Here is an 18,994-nt window from a genome sequence, read left to right on the forward strand (position 1 = left end):
CCATAGAGGATCAGTGGCAAAGGCTTATATCCACATAAAGGTGGCAGCCATGCCCTCTTCAATCAATAAGGCCTTAGAAGAGCTTCTACAACAAGATTTTCACCTATCCGTTGTAGCCGACACCAACTCCAAACAAGACAGAAGAGATGAGGGATCGGTGAAGACCCCTAGTAGTAAATCAACGCGCTTTGCGTCCAAAACTGAAGATCTATATAGCTCACAAAGACTACCCCGATACATGACAAAGGCCTCTGAAAGAAGAACTAAAGAAACTAGAATTCCATCAGAGCCATGTGAACAAAGGAACAAAGTGACAAGAGACAGAAATGACCCATTAAAGGGATCTATAACCACCTTGAAGACCACGGACAAGAGCCTGGAAAAGAAGGGAGAAAAGGGTGACATCTGTGTCAAGATCTCTTAAACCACGAGCCAACTCACCGGTACCAGTTACAAACACACAACAGTCGGCCAAAACAGAAACAGCCCTCTCTCCCGTGAAACAACTATGGGCATGGTTACCCAAAACACTATCCGCATACGCTAAGAAATAGCAACCCGCAAGGAGGTACAAGTAAAGGGGAGATCGAAGGAATACACACAGCCTCTCACCTCTTTGCAGATGGGTTCATGGAACACTTGGGGTTATCAACATCTGCTGAATCACGGGCGACGTAAATCTGGGCAATTTTGACATTTTGGCGCTCCAGGAAACGTAGTTATTGGAAAAACCACACCATGATGGCTGCTAAAAAGGGTGCATTGGGCCGTCCATCGGCTGGGATCCTGCTGGCGTTCGATCAGGAAGCGGGGTCTGCATTCAGAAAATGGTGTCGGCATCTTTAAACCATCTGACAGTACTGACTAGCTGGACTATGTTGCACCAGAACACTAAGGCTACAGTGGCAATAATCTCTGTGTACTGGAACCCCCTTAACATCCAAGACAAAGATTTTCTGAAGATTATCGAAAAATCATTGTATCACATTCTCACCGAGCTAAAAGTGGACCACATGATAATATGTGGTGACCTAAATGCTAGATGTCCTTCCACCGTGGACACAAAACACCAACCCAAGGTCCCAGCTGAAAAAAGAGGGGAGAGATGGTTAGAGCTAATGGCGTTGCGCCGTTGCCACAACTTGGACAAGACGTTCCCTAATTCCAACCGAATACCAACCTGGGAAAGCGATACTTGTAGCGCCACTATTGACTACATCTTTGCATCAGAGAACCTGCTAAAACTGGCAACATCCTTCGAAATCATTAAGACAGAAGCCAGCGATCACAATCTCCTGAAAGCAACATGGGTAATTCAAAAACGCGCGCCCCTCTATTGTGAATCGCAAATTGAATCCAACGCTCAAGGTAACTGACTCAAATTGACAGCAGAAAGAATAAAAACCTTAAATGCCAACTATTAAAAAAAATGCAGAGAAATGGATCTAAATCAGCAGAAATTCCAGATTACCAGCCTTTGCTGAGCCTGTATAGAGACAAGACGAGGAAAGAACTCCCTGGAACTAAGTCTAATATTCATCAATATGACAAGATCCTAGTGGCAAAAAGAGCCTTGGTGACACGTTTAAAAAGAACAGCAAAACAAACCAACACCCCAATGGCTTTAGAAGAAGCAAGCAAGGAAGCCAAATCATATAGAGCATAGCTGAGAAACCACCGGATGTCTGTGTATCAAAAAGACTTGGAAGAGATGTTAAACAAACTGGGGAGCAAAAACACGGGAGAATTCTGGTCTCTTATTAAAACTTCAGGGGCGCATCCAACACCGTCGCAAGCAAATTGCGTACATGAAGAAACGTGGAAAGCGCACTTCTCAGCACTCTTTCAGGGCTCAGAAGAGCTGACACAATCAGCAGACCAAGAATCCAACACTCCATGGTGCAATTTTTCAAATGAAGAGGACATAAAATCAAATATACGGAAACTGAAAGCCTCATGCGCGCCAGGGTGGATGGAGTGACAAACGTGGACCTCAAAACATTCCCGGGCGAATGGGCACCATTTATCAGCAAAGTGTTTGAAAACTGCACCAAGGCAAAAACAGTACCAAGTTCTTGGACAACATCCGTGGTGGTCCCTATCTTTAAAACGGGCGACAGCGGACCCATCCAACTATAGCCCAATTGCGCTCTTAGACTGTATACGGAAAGTCTTTGGCATGCTATTGCTCCATGAATTCCATCAATGGGCTAAATCAGCTCCTCTACATGACCCTTTTCAGGTCGGTTTTCAGAAAAATTCAGGGGCTTCAATAAACATCCTGATCCTCAGCCTTCTGAAGAGCAAGTCATTCGAAGGGACTTCTAACATCTATGTAGCCTTCATAGACCTCACCCAGGCTTTCGATAAGGTTGAAAGACAGCTACTCTGGGATAAACTTTTAGAGGCAAATTGCCCAAACAATATCATGGGACCGATACAAGCTTTATAATCGAAAACATCTATGCAGGTAAAGCGAAACGGAAATGGCACCTTATCTGAAAGCATCCCAATAAAGAGGGGGGTAAAGCAGGGATGCCCTGGCCCCGGCCCTATTTATTGCCTTTATTGGTGACTATAAGGAATCAACGGAAGCCGTGAAGGCATTCCCACCGAAGGTTGGACAAATCCATATGCCAAGAATCCTCTATGCAGATGACATCACCGTGATGGACCAGACTCCAATCGGCCTCAAACGCCAATTGACCAATCTAGCGGAGTATATCGACAAAAACAAGCTCCAGATCAAGATAGGAAAAACGAAGTAACTATCATGGGCAAAAAGAACAATTCTGTCTCTAAAAAAGCATGGCATTTGGAAAATACACTGATTGAAACAGTCCAAAAGTTCAAGTATTTGGGGGTTATGCTTGATAACACCAAGCAAGAAACCAGCATGCAAAGCTTCATCTGGTCGAAAGCGCGCACTATGACCACACAAGCGCGAATGCTAGACAATAAATTTGGGTGCTTCTCGCTCCTACCAGCACTAAACTTTTACAAAACAAAAGTTATTCCATGTTTGACATACAGTGTGGAAGCGATGCCTATGCTACCAGACAAAATCTGGCCAAAGATTGAAGGTTTCTTCTGGAGATCACTGCTCTCGGTTCCCAAATCAACCTCTTTATCAGCAATCAGAAAAGAACTAGGGCTGATCTCCTTAAAACCAGAGGTGGACAATAACAGCATGTCCCTGTACAGAAAAATCCTTCTTCCAGAGCCATCGATTCTGTACAACTTGATGGCCAACAAAATTAAAACAGGCAGCTCCTAATGTTAACATCATGGGCAATAAGAAAAAAGAGCAACTCAAATCTATTGCCTGTTCGCATGAAGATCTGTTGTCAAACCCACTAAAAGTAAAAAGAAAACTAAAGGAACTGGATTGGATCATCACACAAGAGAAAGCTGCAAAGAACAAACTTTTGGCCCATATGCCATCTCTACAAAAGAAATACAACGATCCAGGTGCAATTTACAAAGAATGTCCAAGCAGACCGTTGAGATAGCTCTTCATAAAAGCGAGGTTAAATCTATTGCTGACGAATGAGATCTTACACATTAGAGGCATAAATATCTGCAGGCTGTGCAAAGGCAAAGAAGCTGTGGAATCAGTCCGACATCTACTTGCATCATGTCCAGTACTACAAGGCATTAGACAATCTTATCTGGCAACTCTCCTGGAACCCTCTACACTTCGTGAGGAAGAGACCTGGTGACCACACCTAATAAGTGGGGAAAAAACTGCCTAGTCAATTGCCAAGGTAAAAATTTTGCAACATGTCTTCATGTTGATAGAGAAAGGAGAAGGACAATGAAAAAGCTGACGGCAAATGACAGTGTGTAAAGAAAGAATTTTAAACAGATTGTCTAAGTCTTGTTTTATAAGAAGAAGAGTCATCTACGTTTTTGTTAAAATCAAATTGTTTTTGATAAATTAAAAAAAAAATACATGTTTAAGAGCACCTAGTACTACACTGATACAGTGGGTGGTGATTACCAATAGTGGTTGATTTAATCATAGGATTTCTAAATTAGGAAACCTAATCTCTTTTCCCACATAAAAACAGTGGACAGCTCTAAACTTGAGTACCTGTCCATCCAAAACACTTGTGGCTCTAAATATTAACAGTAAGGGTACACTCTCTTGTTCAGATTGACAAGAATGGAAGCTTATCATCTCTGTTAAGAACTGCACAAGGAGTGAAGCAGGGTTGTCCACTGGGTGCTAATTTGTTCAACGTGTTTATAGCTGACATTGGAAGAACCCTGAGCGAGGTACAATCCTTCACTCCAAAGATCAATGGGAATCAGCTGAATTGGATGTTATATGCAGACGATATTGTTCTGTTGGACTTAATACCAGCGGGGGTTCAGCAGAAACGTGCTGCGCTGTAAAAGTATATACCAACAACGGTCTGAAGATAAATACGGCCAAAACAGAAATCCTGAAACTAAAAAATCTTAAAGGTAGTAAAGGGCAGTCAAAAAGAAAATTCCAATGGAAAATCGGACAAGAAACTCTAAAGTGCGTGACTCAGGCATGATACCTGGGAGTCGTGATTAACTCCAGTATCAACGATGAACCAATGGCGAAACAAATAAAAATGAAGTGTAAACAACTGGCTTCACAAGGAGCCATGATAAACAAATAAAATGAAGGCTTACCTTAAAGACTGTCATCAACTAGTCCTGGATGAGGTTAGAAAGCCAAATAAATCAGGCTATCAACTTTCGCCAAGTTACCATGTCACTCTTTTTCCTGGACCTTGAACACTGCTTTATTTTAGTTTTGAAAGGATTCACTTTCAAAGAATGTTCAGTTGCAGTCGTGAAGACATTAGGTAAGGAGTTATTAAGGCGTTAGGAGCGGCTTTCTGCCTGACCTAATCTTCTTCTTCATTACAGAAGAACGGGAATGAATGTACAAAATACAAAGTTTTAAAACAAACTTTGAATCCAGTGAGTTGAAGCCAATGATAGCAATTGTTTGCTTATTTTCCCAGGGCGTCCATTCAGCCGCCAGGCGCAGTAGCGCTTAAAAGGAAACAAATGAATTGGTAGGGCTAAAACCTTACTGTCCGCATCCAATAATGCTATTGGCCTGTAATTTAATGGGTGGGATCTCACACCCTTTTTGTAAATTGTGAAAATGTACCCAGTGGACCAAGATTAAGGGTTTATTTTAAGTTTCACAATATTCTGAAACAGAGAGGACAAGGTGGTGGCCCACATTTCAGGATTTGATTTAAACAAAATGCTTGAGAACCCATTATGGCTGAGGATGGAGAAGAGCAGAGGCGATGAATAACATCCAGAGATATCTCATAACCAACATCCATTAGGGGCTAGGGCTGGAGAAGAGCAGAGGCCATGAATAACATCCAGAGATGTCTCATAACCAAACTCCATTGAGCCTGAGATATTTATATCCTCAAGAGCCTGCGGTCGAAAGAGACCCGCTCCTCTTGAAAACGTGCCACCCAATCAGCCTCTATCACAGCGTAAACTTGTGAGGCGTCTAATTCATTAATCACACGTTAGAGGGTGGAAGTCAAATTCTGAGGAGTCTAATTCATTAATCACACGCCATAGGGCGGAAGTCAAATTCTGAGGAGTCTAATTCATTAATCACACGCCAGAGGACAGAAGTCAAATTCTGAGGAGTCTAATTCATTAATCACACGCCAGAGGGCGGAAGTCAAATTATGAGGAGTCTAATTCATTAATCACATGCCAGAGGGCGGAAGTCAAATTCTGAGGAGTCTAATTCATTAATCACAAGCCAGAGGGCGGAAGTATTTTGACCGAGTAGTAGGTCCACCAGGTCATTTAGAAAGGCGAGACCCAGCCCATCCAACCCTTTCAGCCAAAGTTGGCCATGTTTACTCCACCTTCATCATGCCCTCCTTCCATGTCTCCAAGCCTCTCAGTCACCAGTGAAGTCAAAGTCTCGAGTGCATTTCCCAGCTCATTCATACGCATGAATAATCAGGACTTCCAGAGTAAACCCCAAAACAGACATCCATAGCAAGGCTGCTCATTTGCACTTCACATTCTTGAAAGGCTTAACACCCACCGTGCCCCAGTGCAGTGGCGCTATGCGGTAGTGCCACTCAAGGTCCAGTGCCCCGAACTACCAACTGCCCCGCTCTGTGGGGGCCATTTACATTTAAATGGGGGAATGATTCAAAAGAAAGCAAGTCCACTTTAGAATTTCACTGATAGCTCTTTGTTTCGGCTCAAATTGTACCTATATGAGCATACATATCAATTTACAGCTGGGAAGCCCCTGCATAACCCCCCCTCCCCATCCCCAAATCCCTCTTCCCTTCTGGTGACCTGACTCCGCTCTCATGTGAAAGCTGAGAGCACCCTGAGGCCCTCATGTAATGGAAGAAGGTACTGCGGCCCAGGTGGAGATGGCTGGGAAAGGTGGGATTATGCGGATAACTTCCAAGAGGAAGCTAGCTGCAGACCAAGGGGGGCAGACACCACTCTAGCCCTCCCCATAAGGCACCGAGCAGGCCTTGAGAACTCTCAGGTTCTCTGGCCTGTTGCACTGCTGCCTGAGAAGCCAGGGGTCAAAGCACACTCCGAGTTACAAGTGCCTGCAGGGCCGCCCTGTTATCCTACCTATAGAACCTGGCCGTTCGGGGCCTAGGCGCCAGCCCGGGACGTGGTCTTTGCTCCACTCTCTCTAGGCCCCTTCAGACAGCCAGGAGCATGGCATTTTCTCCACTCTCTGTAGGCTCCTTGAGATAGCCAGAAGCATGGCATTTGCTCCAATCTCTCTAGGCCCCTTGGGATGGCCAGAAGCATGGCATTTGCTCCAATCTCTCTAGGCCCCTTGGGATGGCCAGGAGCATGGCATTTGCTCCACTCTCTCTAGGCCCCTTGGGATAGCCAGGAGCATGTGCTCCACTCTCTCTAGGCCCCTTGGGATAGCCAGGAGCATGTGCTCCACTCTCTCTAGGCCCCCTGAGATAGCCAGGAGCATGGCATTTCCTCCACTCTCTCTAGGCCCCTTGGGATGGCCAGAAACATGGCATTTGCTCCAATCTCTCTAGGCCCCCTGAGATAGCAAGGGACATGGCATTTGCTTCACTCTCTGTAGGTCTCTTGGGATAGCCAGGCACATGGCATTTGCTCCACTCTCTCTACGCCCCTTGGGATGGCCAGGAGTATTGCATTTGCTCCACTCTCTCTAGGCCCCTTGGGATAGCCAGGAGCATGGCATTGGCTCCACTCTCTCTAGACCCCTTGAGATAGCCAGGAGCATGCATTTGCTCCGCTCTCTCTAGGCCCCTTGAGATAGCCAGGAGCACGGCATTTGCTCCACTCTCTCTAGGCCCCTTGAGATAGCCAGGAGCATGGCATTTGCTCCACGCTCTCTAGGCCCCTTGAGATAGCCAGGAGCATGGCATTTGCTTCACTCTCTCTAGGCCCCTTGGGATAGCCAGGAGCATGGCATTTGCTCCACTCTCTCTACGTCCCTTGAGACAGCCGGAAGCATGGCATTTGCCTCCATATGGATATCACAAAGCTCCTTCTTTAGCAGGCTGGCAACACACCATATCCATCAAATGATGGAGCAATCTTTAACCACATTTCCTGGAACGCTCACACTAGAGAGAATAAAACCCGCTAGGGAAGAAAGGCCCAAGTTGTAAGGAAAACAAGTTTTAATCTCACATGCAGATGTGAGCAATAGCAAATAACTCTGCTAAGACCGTTCTGCCAAGGAGAGCTAGAAGCAGAAATGTTTAAAGGTGCACAGCGTCATGATGACGCGACAACATACAGTAAAAACCCACACGGCTGATTAAGTGGACCCTATACATGTACCACCTTTATCCATAAGGGATGGCGGTCCATTGGTCCCAGCCCAGTCTGTCCCAATTCCATCACTTGGGTGCTGCGGGGCTCATCTTCTTCTCACGTCGAAGGTCAGAAAACAATTTAATTATACCCCTACCATACGAATATTTTATCACTCATCCTGTGTACTTGGCAAGCCTTAAGATGGACACAAAGGAGGTTCTGGGGCACTCTAACCTTCACACACACATTTCACTCACTCCCCTCCACACCATCGGGCTCCAAGGTCTCCACCCTCGTTTTGAACTATAATGTATCCCGCCCAGCACCTCGCAATACAAATCACACGAGAATACATGAAGATGGTTAGACTAATTACTGGAACGCTCATAGTTGATCCTGGTCACGAAAAAGTCTTAAGAATATTCAAAGGAAGTGAGAACCATTACTGAAATGCTAATAATGGTCCCAGACATGATGAAATATTAAGGATTCCAGAGGAGAGTGGATATAATGACGGGACCGTTTCTGCTCCTCGTAGTGCAGAGAAAATATCAGAACTACCTGAATATAGTAGGAAGAAATACAGGAACTCACAGCTTTGTTCTAATCAAGATAAAGAGTGGACAGTCAAGAAAGAGGAAACTATACGTTTGGGAAAAGAGAATGAACTATACCTGTTCTCTAAAAGAAGATGAATAAATGTCTTTAAAGTTAAACAAGAGGAAGACAAAAAGGAATTAAGGAATAATAAGGTAAAAGAGAGAGTTGAGACTTTGAAACGACCTATATCAGAACTGTATAGTTTGATGAAAATGATAACCAAGAATTGTTGGAAAATATCTTGCTGAATTGAAGCTGCTGGAAGAACCACACAGCAGGGGAAGGGAGTCATTCACCTGTTCCTTAGTTATTCTAAAAAGTGGCAGGGTCAGAGTAGGTTAGTTTTGGACAGAGGACTCAGTTTGTTTTGGACTTTCACTGATGACTGACGAGCAACTCAGTTAGTTTTGTTAGGTAAGGTTTAGGGAAAGTTAGGAGTGTGCACCCTTTTCAGTTAATTCTATATCAGTAAAATGGAAAGTCAGAGTCCATGGGCCTCATTAGGACCCTGGCAGTCACGCAATGAACGGCGCCGGTACGGGACCGGCACCGTTCATTCCGGGCCGCCCTATTACGAGGACTGCTGCGGGACACGCTAAAGAACGCCTGGTCATACCAGGCGCCCTTAGCGGGTCCTGTAAGCAGTCCAGTATGCTAACAACGGGCCCATCATTAACGGACCCGTTGTTAGCATCCTCCCCATTCCCATTGAGCCCCATGGGGCTCAAATGGGAATGGGGATACTGGGCTCTCCAAGGTCGGAATCCCCTTTTGCAGGACCCGGACCTGGAACCCGGTATGGAGGCAGCCATGCCGCTTTTAGCGGCATGGCTGCCTCCATACTCGTAATGAGGCCCTATGTCCTTCTTCTTACCTGCCACAGACCCTAACAAGAGGTATTTGCATACCTGATGTAGTCAGGGACATCATTTCACAAAAATACCTGGGGTAGCGGAAGTGAAATCACACAACCCATGACCTTTGATGACATCACAGCAAGTGATGTTACTTGACCCCACCCTGAAGTGATATTGCGGGTAGCGTTGGAGCACGACCTGTCACGCCTTGACAAAACAGGAAGTGGCATCACATAGTACTGTTCCTAAGTACACTATGAAAAATATGGTTATGATATCACTATAATGTGATGTTATATACATTTCATACTAGAATGTATCGCCATATGTATCGTTATACAATGTGTATAGGATCATTTTACCAAATTACTGTGAATGCAAGCAGAAGTCCATGGCAAAATGGCTTTATATAGAAAAATATACATACAATATTACCCAACCTGTGTTGGTACTCATTTATCGACCTCAGAAGGATGAAAGGCTGAGTTGAGGTGTTTAATCACTAAATCAGTGACTCACCCCCTGAAGTGTGCCTAAAATAAACCTTTAATGAGTCTAGCAATTATTGTATAGAATTCCAGAAAGACACATTTTTTGGTATTCCTATACTTTCTTATTTAGGGTGACTGCTGAATGTGTTACAGTTGTGGAACCCTTGTTCTTTTTGAAACATTTTTGTAAACATTTTTAAGAGGCCTGAGCAATAAAGCCAGCCACTCCAGAAGCAAAGAGCCACATTGCGCTGGCCACAGCCCAGGAGCTTGCATAAACATTTGTTTTTTTAAAAAGATACTTTGTTTTCGGGGTAGCAAGGGAGACCGCAGGGGTCGCAACTGGCGACCCCTAAATGACATCCCTGAATGTAACCCCATAACATGAGGTGCAGTCTTTGCACCTACCGTAATTTTGTCTTTTTTGTATCTTGTAACGCTCACCTTGTATCCACAGAGACGCCTCTGGACTGGTCTGGGACACCGCTGGGCTCTCAGCAACTCTCTCAGACTTTGTTCAGCTTGGGATCAGTCCTAGGAAATAGGAGGGGTGTTTTAGAGACTCTTCTTGTCTCCCAGGGCCCACCTCCCAGTCTTCCCTTGCGTGGGTTCCCCTTGGGACTTTGCTCACCTTGGTTTTCATAATGTCGCACTCTCCGTCCTGCCGAGCTAGGCAGGGGCGCGTCGTTGTTGGCTTGGTCCGCCGAGTTACTTCACTGGTGTTAACCTGTAGTCCAGACCGGCTGCGACTCCCCCTTTTCAGGTAAGTCTTTAGTGTTTGTAGAATTAAGTCTATGTTGATAATTGTTTGAATAACCTTCTTTTGTCTTGCAGAGTCTGATGGAGAAAGCCGAGGACGGCTAAAGAATTCGAGAAGCTAAGGATGCACTAGTTGCGGCGCTGAGAGCATCCTTGTAAATTAGCTGACCTGTGCTTTGTTTCTTCTAAGGTCGTGAAGAGTTCCTGGAAGCGACGATGGAGTGAAGGACAGAATGCCAAAAGAGATGTACGGAGTGGCGGAGGCCTTCCAGGTGAGATGGTAAGAAGTTTCTACTACTTGCCTCTTTAGTCCTGAATAAGTGACAGAGGAGCGATGAAAAGGTCCACAAAGGCTTCTTCTGGATGGAAGAGCTGGAGCTGAGCAGGTAAGAATAGCGATGTTCTTCTGTAGTTCACCCGAGCAGGCCAGGATGCAGAGCAGGGCTCGGTGAACGTCACGCTGCAAGCAGAACAACGTGAAGCGCGTGCCCCGGGTCACTGTGGTTTAAATACCCGGCAGGTATCCCAGGTGCCTTAGGGGCGGACCCCGCCCTGAAGCTAGCCTGCTTGCTGCAGTTCCTTGACAATCCTCGCGGGGCAGCCGTGTTCACCCATTGTCCATTGGGAACCATACTTGTCAAGTGCGCTTGGTGCCAACGGCGCCAGGATTGCGACCAAGGCACCCGTAGCAGACTTGTGTGGGTCTTTTTGACCTTGGAACAGTACTGAGGTGGGGGCCATGGTGCCCAAGACCCATAGCCTCGGTTCAAGGTCGTGACAGCACTCCCCCCCAATGCCCCTCTCACGGAGGTCCTCCTGTCCGGGCCTGGCTTATCTGGGTGCTCTAGATGGAAACGTTGAAGCAGGCGCGGAGCATGGATGTACTCACTGGGCTCCCACGTCTGTCCTGTGGGCCATAGCCTTTCGAATCCACCAGATAGTAGAGTTTTGTCCTCACATACTTAGAGTCCAGGATGCCCTTTACTTCATACTTCGGTTCTCCATGGATGATTACAGGCCCTGGTTGGGTAGAAAGTCGAGTTCCCAACTTCACCGGTTTTAGAAGTGACACGTGGAACACCGGGTGTATCTTCATTTGGGCAGGTAATGACAGTCTTACAGCAGCTGGGTTGATGACCGATCATACTGGGGACGGTCCCAGAAACCGTGGGCGAAAGGTCTGCTTCCCCTTAATAGGTATGTGTTTTGAGGCTAACCACACCTGATCCCCTACCTGGTAGTCCGGAGCCTTGCTGAGATATTGATCTGCGTATTTTGTCTGGCGTTCTTTGGCTTGTTGTAGATGTTCTTGACCTCTCTTGAAGGCCTGTGTGATGGTCGTGTAGAGGGTGGTGAACCGTAAAGAATGGCGTTTGTCCAGTGCTGCTGTGCAAGGAGTTATTGTAAGCATATTCAGCAATCCATAAGAGGTCCTTCCAATCCCCTTCGGTTTGGTGGAGCATGCAGCGTAGATACTGCTCAAGGGTCTGATTCGTTCTCTCAGTTTGACCGTCCATTTGCAGGTGGTGACTAGTCGACAGTCAGATTTCTATCTGGGCTAGAGAGAAGCATTTTCTCCAGAAGTTGGACATGAACTGAGTTCCGCTGTCAGATATTAGGGCCGAAGGGAATCCATGCAGGCGTACTACCTGTTCGAGGAAGATTCGGGCGAGGCCGGAAGCATTGGGCAAACCCTTAAATGGAAAAAATGAGCCATTTTGGAGAATAGGTCCACGACTACCAGGATTGTGTCATAGCCGTGACAAGAAGGGAGGTCCGTAATAAAATCTAGAGACATAGGGCCTCATTACACGGATGGCGGTAGGTATTTAACGTTACCGGTAATGGAATACAGGTAACGTTAAATGCCCATGCGGATTACGACCCGGCTCACCGCCATTAGCATCACCGCTAATTACGGTGCCACTAATAGCGGTCAGTCCACGTGCGCGCGACCCGCCAACCCGTAAATAGCGACATGCCGCTAATAGCACACCATCACAAGGCCAGTGCACATGGCAATAGCGCCATGGTAAATACCCCAAAACCCCTTACCAGCATGGCAGCAATACCGCCATCGCGAACCACCCGTTAAAAGAACTAAGCAGTGTCAACACCTGCCACAGGTGGCCAAAATCAGCACAGGTGGAGGCAATGGAGACTGTGGCTGCTCAAAAGAAGCACACCACACCCCTTCCCACACCCCTTCCCACACCAAGATGGTTCCAATACTGGCAGCATTACATGGCCTGGAGGACCTGATTGCAGCGCTGCTGCTACAACAACAGGCTGCACAGAGGAGAGGCAGGAGGAGGAGGAGGGCCAGACAGGCACAGCAAGCACCACCACGCCACCTAATCATACCACAGAGGCACCCACCAATTCCCCGGATCAGAGCCAGTCCATTTAACCTAACACCTGAGCAGATACACACCCTGTACCGTCTGGACCGGGACACCATCACCAGCATCGTGGACATGATACACAACGACATTGTGAGCCTCATAGATATCCGAACTGCCATCCCCCCTCTACTCAAGGTGGTGACAGTGCTCCACTTCCTGGCCCCAGGAACCTACCAGCATACAGTGGGGCAGATGCATGGCATCTCCCAACCAGTATTCTCACACATACTGAACCAGGTACTCGATGCCCTCCTGAAGCATGCACCCGAACACATATCCATGCCACGGACTGCCCAGGAGATTGCAAACACCAAAGTTGGCTTCTATTCACTGGCAGGCATCCCAAGTTGCATTGGGGCCATCAACTGTACACATGTGGAATTGGTCGTCCCACATCACAATGAAGTAGTCTACCGAAACAGGAAGCAATTCCACTCCATCAATGTCCAAATGGTATGTGACGCAAACAAGATAATCACACATTGCTGTGCCCGATTTCCAGGATCTACCCATGATTCCATGGTCCTGCGGAACTCAACTATCCCCCGCTACATGGAACGACAAATGGGACAACGTTCGTGGCTACTTGGTGAGTTCCATGATAAGCACATGGCAGTGTGATTGGGGGGGGATTGATAGATACTCCAACTGGGTTTGAATTGGGGGGGGTAGATAGATACTCCAACTGGGTGTGCATTGGGGGGGTAGATAGATACTCCAACTGGGTGTGCATTGGGGGGGATAGATAGATACTCCAACTGGGTGTGCATTGGGGGGGTAGATAGATACTCCAACTGGGTGTAGCCTGTAGTCCGTCGCCCAAATGCACGTACAGATGTACGACAATGGGCATCTGTGAGGGCAGCAACATACTTGGGATGAATGGACATGCAAGTATATGCCACACGACAGAGCTGACAACCCAAATCTGGTTACATCAAACATCAATCCTCATCCACATTGCACGACACTCCACGCCACGAAATACACAAATGTCATCCATGCCGCCAACATAGTCATACAGCATTCCTACAGCACAACATCAACAATGCATTGTGCCCTTGTATGCATGCAAAGGTATACCCCCTAGCTATGACAGTGCACCAAAAACCCATGGCACCACTGAAGCGTTGCCTCTCAGCATGGCAACAGCAATGTCGGAAGGACAGTACACCACCAGTGTGGTACCAAATGTGCCTGCCCACAGGGACACCAATGACCTGGCCTCACCCAGGACATGGCAGTCACTGTTGGAGGCATCAATGGGGCATGTCTACTTGCATGCTTGTGCTCACCTTTGCACAAAGCAGTCACACAGACCATATTAATTGATGCAGTTGAATGTGTACATGAATCAAAATGATAGGCCAAAGTATGTGACATGAACAGGCCACACATGTGTCAAAAAGTAACAGGAACCCATTCCTCCCCCCATGTAGGTGATGCCGGCTATCCCCTGAAGAGGTGGCTCCTGACACCTGTACGGAACCCACAGAACAGGCATGAAGAAGAATACAATTGTGCCCATACCCGTACCCGCCTCGTGATCGAGCAGACATTTGGACTGCGGAAGTCACGGTTTAGGTGCTGTTAGGGAGAATTCTCTGTTTAGGCTGAATTTCCTAACCTAGTGAGTCCCCCAGCAGCTTTGCTGGATTTTTCGGGTTTATTTTTTTTCTCCTGCCAAGAGTGAGACTCTTTTACCCTCACTCTTGGACATGACTTCAAAGTGTTTCTGTGACTTGCTATGTGCTTATGGGCTATGGGGTATTTTTCCCCATAGGCCATCATTGGTTGTTGAATGTGTGTTACACAGCACCCTCAGTGCAGTAACACAGGGGTGTCATAGAGACCCCCGAACATAGACTCCACACCCTGGGACTGACTTCTGTCTCCCTGGGTCTGTAAAGTCACCATTGACTTTACTAGTCTTAACTTAGGAACTTAACCAGTACAAACCATCTTACTGTGGAAGTACTGGTAGGGGCAATTAGATTGCCCCTGGGTCTGTTGTCGAGGGGGTACTGTCCTGTCCCCCCTCGCCGAGTTCTGGCTGGTGGCAGTGGATACCACGGAAATATTCCACCGGAATATTTCCCAATGGGATTTCCCATTGGTTTTGATGCACCACTTTTTGGTGCAATGTTAAAGATACCGCCGGTTTATTTATTTAATATAAATTCACCGGTTGGGATTTTTTGCCAGAACTCGCCGCCAAAATTGCGTCTAGGTTCACTTCAGTAACCCTGAACCCGAGTCGAGCCTTTGTTCCACTTTTGGCGGGCTTCTGCACAGAAGCCCTCCAAAGTGGTGCCATTCTGTCTGGGTACCACAGGGAGTGTGGGAGAGGGTTTAGGCACCCTGGACTGAGTTGCCTTGCCAACTCATGTCGCACTCTAGTGTGATTGGCCCAAGTGGTGAGCCACCCCGCTCACCACTTAGCATGTTTGAGTGACAGCTAGGCTGTATGAATGGGGGTTTGCTGCATAAAAGCAGGGTTTTTGGGACTGGTTTTTCAGAAGTCGCCACAGGACCTAAGAAGCCAAAGAGGGAGAAGCCGAGCCGACCTGCCAAGACGACACCACCGGTGGAGCCCTGCGGAACCGTCTCACCACTTTTCCCGACGACAGAGGAGATCTCCCGCCGGAGAGTCTTCTTCCCTTAACTGGTGGGGACAACCAGTTGCTGCCTTCTTTTCGCCGTCCTGAAGCATCTCGTGGCCGCCTTGCCTGTGCCAAGCACCCCGGCAACCGGGATACCACTTTTTACCTCAACCGCGAAAGAGGGGTAAAATCCTTTGTGTCCGGAAAACTCCACGGCTGGCCTCATCCCTGGTAGTGCAACGACCTTCAGCTTTCCTCCACGTCGAGATCACCTCTTCCTCTGGACGACGCCACGACTTGCACCCACTACCAGGAACGACTACCACCGCTGGAGGATCCTTTCCACTTTTAAAGGTACTGTGTGCCGCCCGGCTTCCCTTGCCACCGATTGTACGGGGTAGATTTAGCCCTCGGCTCTCGAACCTGGGTAAGCCTGGGACACCCTAACTAAATTTTTCGGAAATGTAGTAAAACCTTTTCTACTCACCTGCAAAGACTTGTGACATTGTGTGATCTTGGGCATATTTTCGCCTGGCTCCCTCTAAAGCGGGCCCGAACTAATTCTCCTTGTTCCACAATTGACTGCCTTTCTAACCTCATGTGAAAAGTGTTTTACCTTGCTGCTCTCTTTATTTCTGCCTTTTCCCTCCCTTTTTAATAACTTGTTGGAGTACCATCTAACGTTAAGCGCTCACCTCTGGTTGGAAATAAGTGGTGTTAACTTAGAATTGTCCAACAAATGATTAGGGATGTACATATGAGTAATAGTAACTATGTTTTGACTTTCTTACCTTTTTCTGTGCTAGTGTAATTTATGAGTGTGCCTTTAATAAATAAGTTTATACTTTTACACCTAGCTCTGGTCAGTGTTTGCTTGTACTACTGTGCCTCTGTACCTATTGTGTATCCTCTGTATACTGTCTAACTCTTCTTGAGGGAAGTCTGACTGCTCAGCCACAGCTACCACAGTGAATCTGTGTGGTACAGACTGCTACCAAGTGGGTTTACTGCCAACACCTGTAGTCTTAAATCTTTTGCAGTGGTCCCAGAGGGAACTGCACAGGTTTCTGCCTAACACTGGTGTACAGCGGTGGGATTTGTATTGAGTATACACTTTAGTGTACTTTTGAGATACCTTAGTGCAACTAACCACAAAGCTCAAGCACAAGAAAGAAAAAGTCATTTTTAACCTGTCTACTATGGAAAGTTATAGTCAAGAGTCCCTTGCTACAAAAACTGCTGATTGTCTAAGACTTCTCTGTAAGCATAAGAATCTCATGACTAAAGGAAAGAAAATGGAGCTAATAGAAAGGTTGTTAGAAAATGTCATGATCTCTGCTTCCAAAAGGTCAGGACTTACCCAACTCCCTTGGAAGCAGACCCATAACCTAGGTTCCGAGTGCCAGCCAGTCCCAATTGGGACCTTTTGGACCCTGTCCTGGCGCCAGTGGCACCAGGCTCATAAAGATGCCCAGTCCCAACGCTGGAAGCGCCGGGCTCATAATGCTTGGGTGGACTTACCTGCAGCAGACCATGCTGCTTACTTACCTGCCAGTTGAGCCTCTGATCCTCTTCTGTTTGGGACTACTTTTCCTGTTGGGTGGGGCAGGAGCCACTCCCTAGGTTCAGAACACTGGAACTCTTCTGGAAAGCAGGAACTCTTTTCTTATCTAGGCAAGGCTGTGGAAGGAGACACCTAAGCACTACAGGAGGCTATTTAAACCACACCCGATGGATGAATCTTGCTTTGCGTTATTCTGCATCCTCTGCAGCAGAACGCTCATCGTGTCTTCTGCATCTGATCCTGGACCTAAGGGAAAAAGGCTTACCATCCTGAATCCAGTCTTCAGCAACGCCTATAAAGACAAGAAAGAACAGGTTAGCACTACGGTCTTCAGTGGCAGCGCATCTCTTACCTGGTCCATCGGCTGTCACCAACGCCTCGCGCTGCATTCCGGCATCTGAAAGACAAAGGCTTACCTACTCTTCGCGTGCTCCGGAGGTCTTCGCACTGCATTCCGGCATCTGAAAGACAAAAGCTTACCAACTCTTCGCACGCTCCGGAGGCCTTTGGCGCTGCATCCCGCATCTGAAAGACAAAAGAAGGTGCGTTTAAAGACATTGGGTAACTTTAATACTCACGTGCCATTACTCCTTCCCACGCCGAACCCAGTGGGTATTCCGGCACCCTTCAGCAGCTCCGAACTTGTACCTGCAAGATAAAAGACAGTTAGTGCGCATCGTGAAGCAGGCAACAAGCGCTTACTTACGTGCTTCCAGGCGCTTCTATTCCTCACACGGGTTCCATCCTCAACTCACTTCGGCCCGTCATCCGCCATCGCCGGAACCCTGCAAAACAAGAGACATCATTACAAAAGACTTTTAAAGACATTTGAAATACTCGGAACTTACCGTTCGTGCAGTAACCGACGGACAGCAGTCCTCTGAAGTCAAGAGGCCTGCACCCTTATCCAGTGAAGAAACTGGTTACGGCACCCTGTCCCGAGGCAGATGGAGAGCACGGCGTTCACTTACCTAAGGTGAGAGCGTTAACCTTTGGGGTTCTACAGGAGAAGAGAAAGGGAAGAAGAGAGAGACACCCAATAACCCAGTTCATTAATCCCATATTTTCTATCTGCAGACATCTTACTCTTCGAGTCAGACATACAGTGCACAGAGGTCCAGCCCAAAGAGCCAACCGTGTGTTACACATCACCTTTGAAGATACGGTACTCGCCCAGTCAAGACCGGCGCCTCTGCGGGAATCAGGTGAGCGTTACAGAACGCAAAGCCTACCGCAAAACTCCCGCCCAGGCGCTATGGAAACCTTGGATACCGACCAGCTAGCCCAGTTACTTGGGGAACTAAGAGCAGAAGTGCATGCAGCCCGTCAGGAAACGAATGCTCTAAGAAGGGAACTGATTATTTCCAAGGAGCGAACAGACGATCTCGCTAGACAATTGCTACAGTCACAAGCCGGACAGACCCCGTTACCCGCATCAGGGGCAAATCTTCCTTCAACATCCTCTATGAATCCAGTGCAGATCACCCTACCTGGGAATGTACCTCTGGCTCCGCCCGAACGATTTTCTGGTGACCCAAAGAGGTTTGCAGTATTTATTAATCAGTGCCGGTTGCATTTCTTATGCCGGCCAGCAGCCTTTCCAACTGATCAAGCTAAAGTAGCTTTCGTGCTTTCGTACCTTAGTGGCAATGCGTCAGACTGGTCGATCCCTCTAGTTAATCAAGATGATCCGGTTCTCCATGATTTTCAAGCTTTTCAGCTCAGTATGGAAAAACTGTTCGCAAGACATTCACAAGGGCAGGCCTTGGACAATGAGCTTCTTTCGTTGCAACAGGGTAATCAAGACCTTTTGGCTTATATTGCGTCTTTCAACAGACTGATAGTGGAAACTCAATGGCCTGAGGACAAAAGGATTACGCTGTTTTAT

At 47.2% G+C, this 18,994-nt stretch overlaps 1 protein-coding gene across 1 annotated transcript in view; it reads left to right on the forward strand.

The window, feature by feature from the left end:
* Positions 1 to 875: 875 nt before the first annotated feature.
* The window catches only part of LOC138514773 (NXPE family member 1-like), a 212,282-nt gene continuing 194,163 nt past the window's right edge, over positions 876 to 18,994 (forward strand). Inside the window, exons 1-2 of the mRNA XM_069630150.1 lie at positions 876 to 1,310; positions 10,725 to 10,806. Of these exons, the coding sequence (XP_069486251.1) occupies positions 876 to 1,310; positions 10,725 to 10,806 (517 nt within the window). The remainder of the gene's footprint in view (positions 1,311 to 10,724; positions 10,807 to 18,994) is intronic.

The sequence above is a fragment of the Ambystoma mexicanum genome, chromosome 12, assembly GCF_040938575.1.
Source record: "Ambystoma mexicanum isolate Mex_15411 chromosome 12, UKY_AmexF1_1, whole genome shotgun sequence".
Lineage (NCBI taxonomy): Eukaryota > Metazoa > Chordata > Amphibia > Caudata > Ambystomatidae > Ambystoma > Ambystoma mexicanum.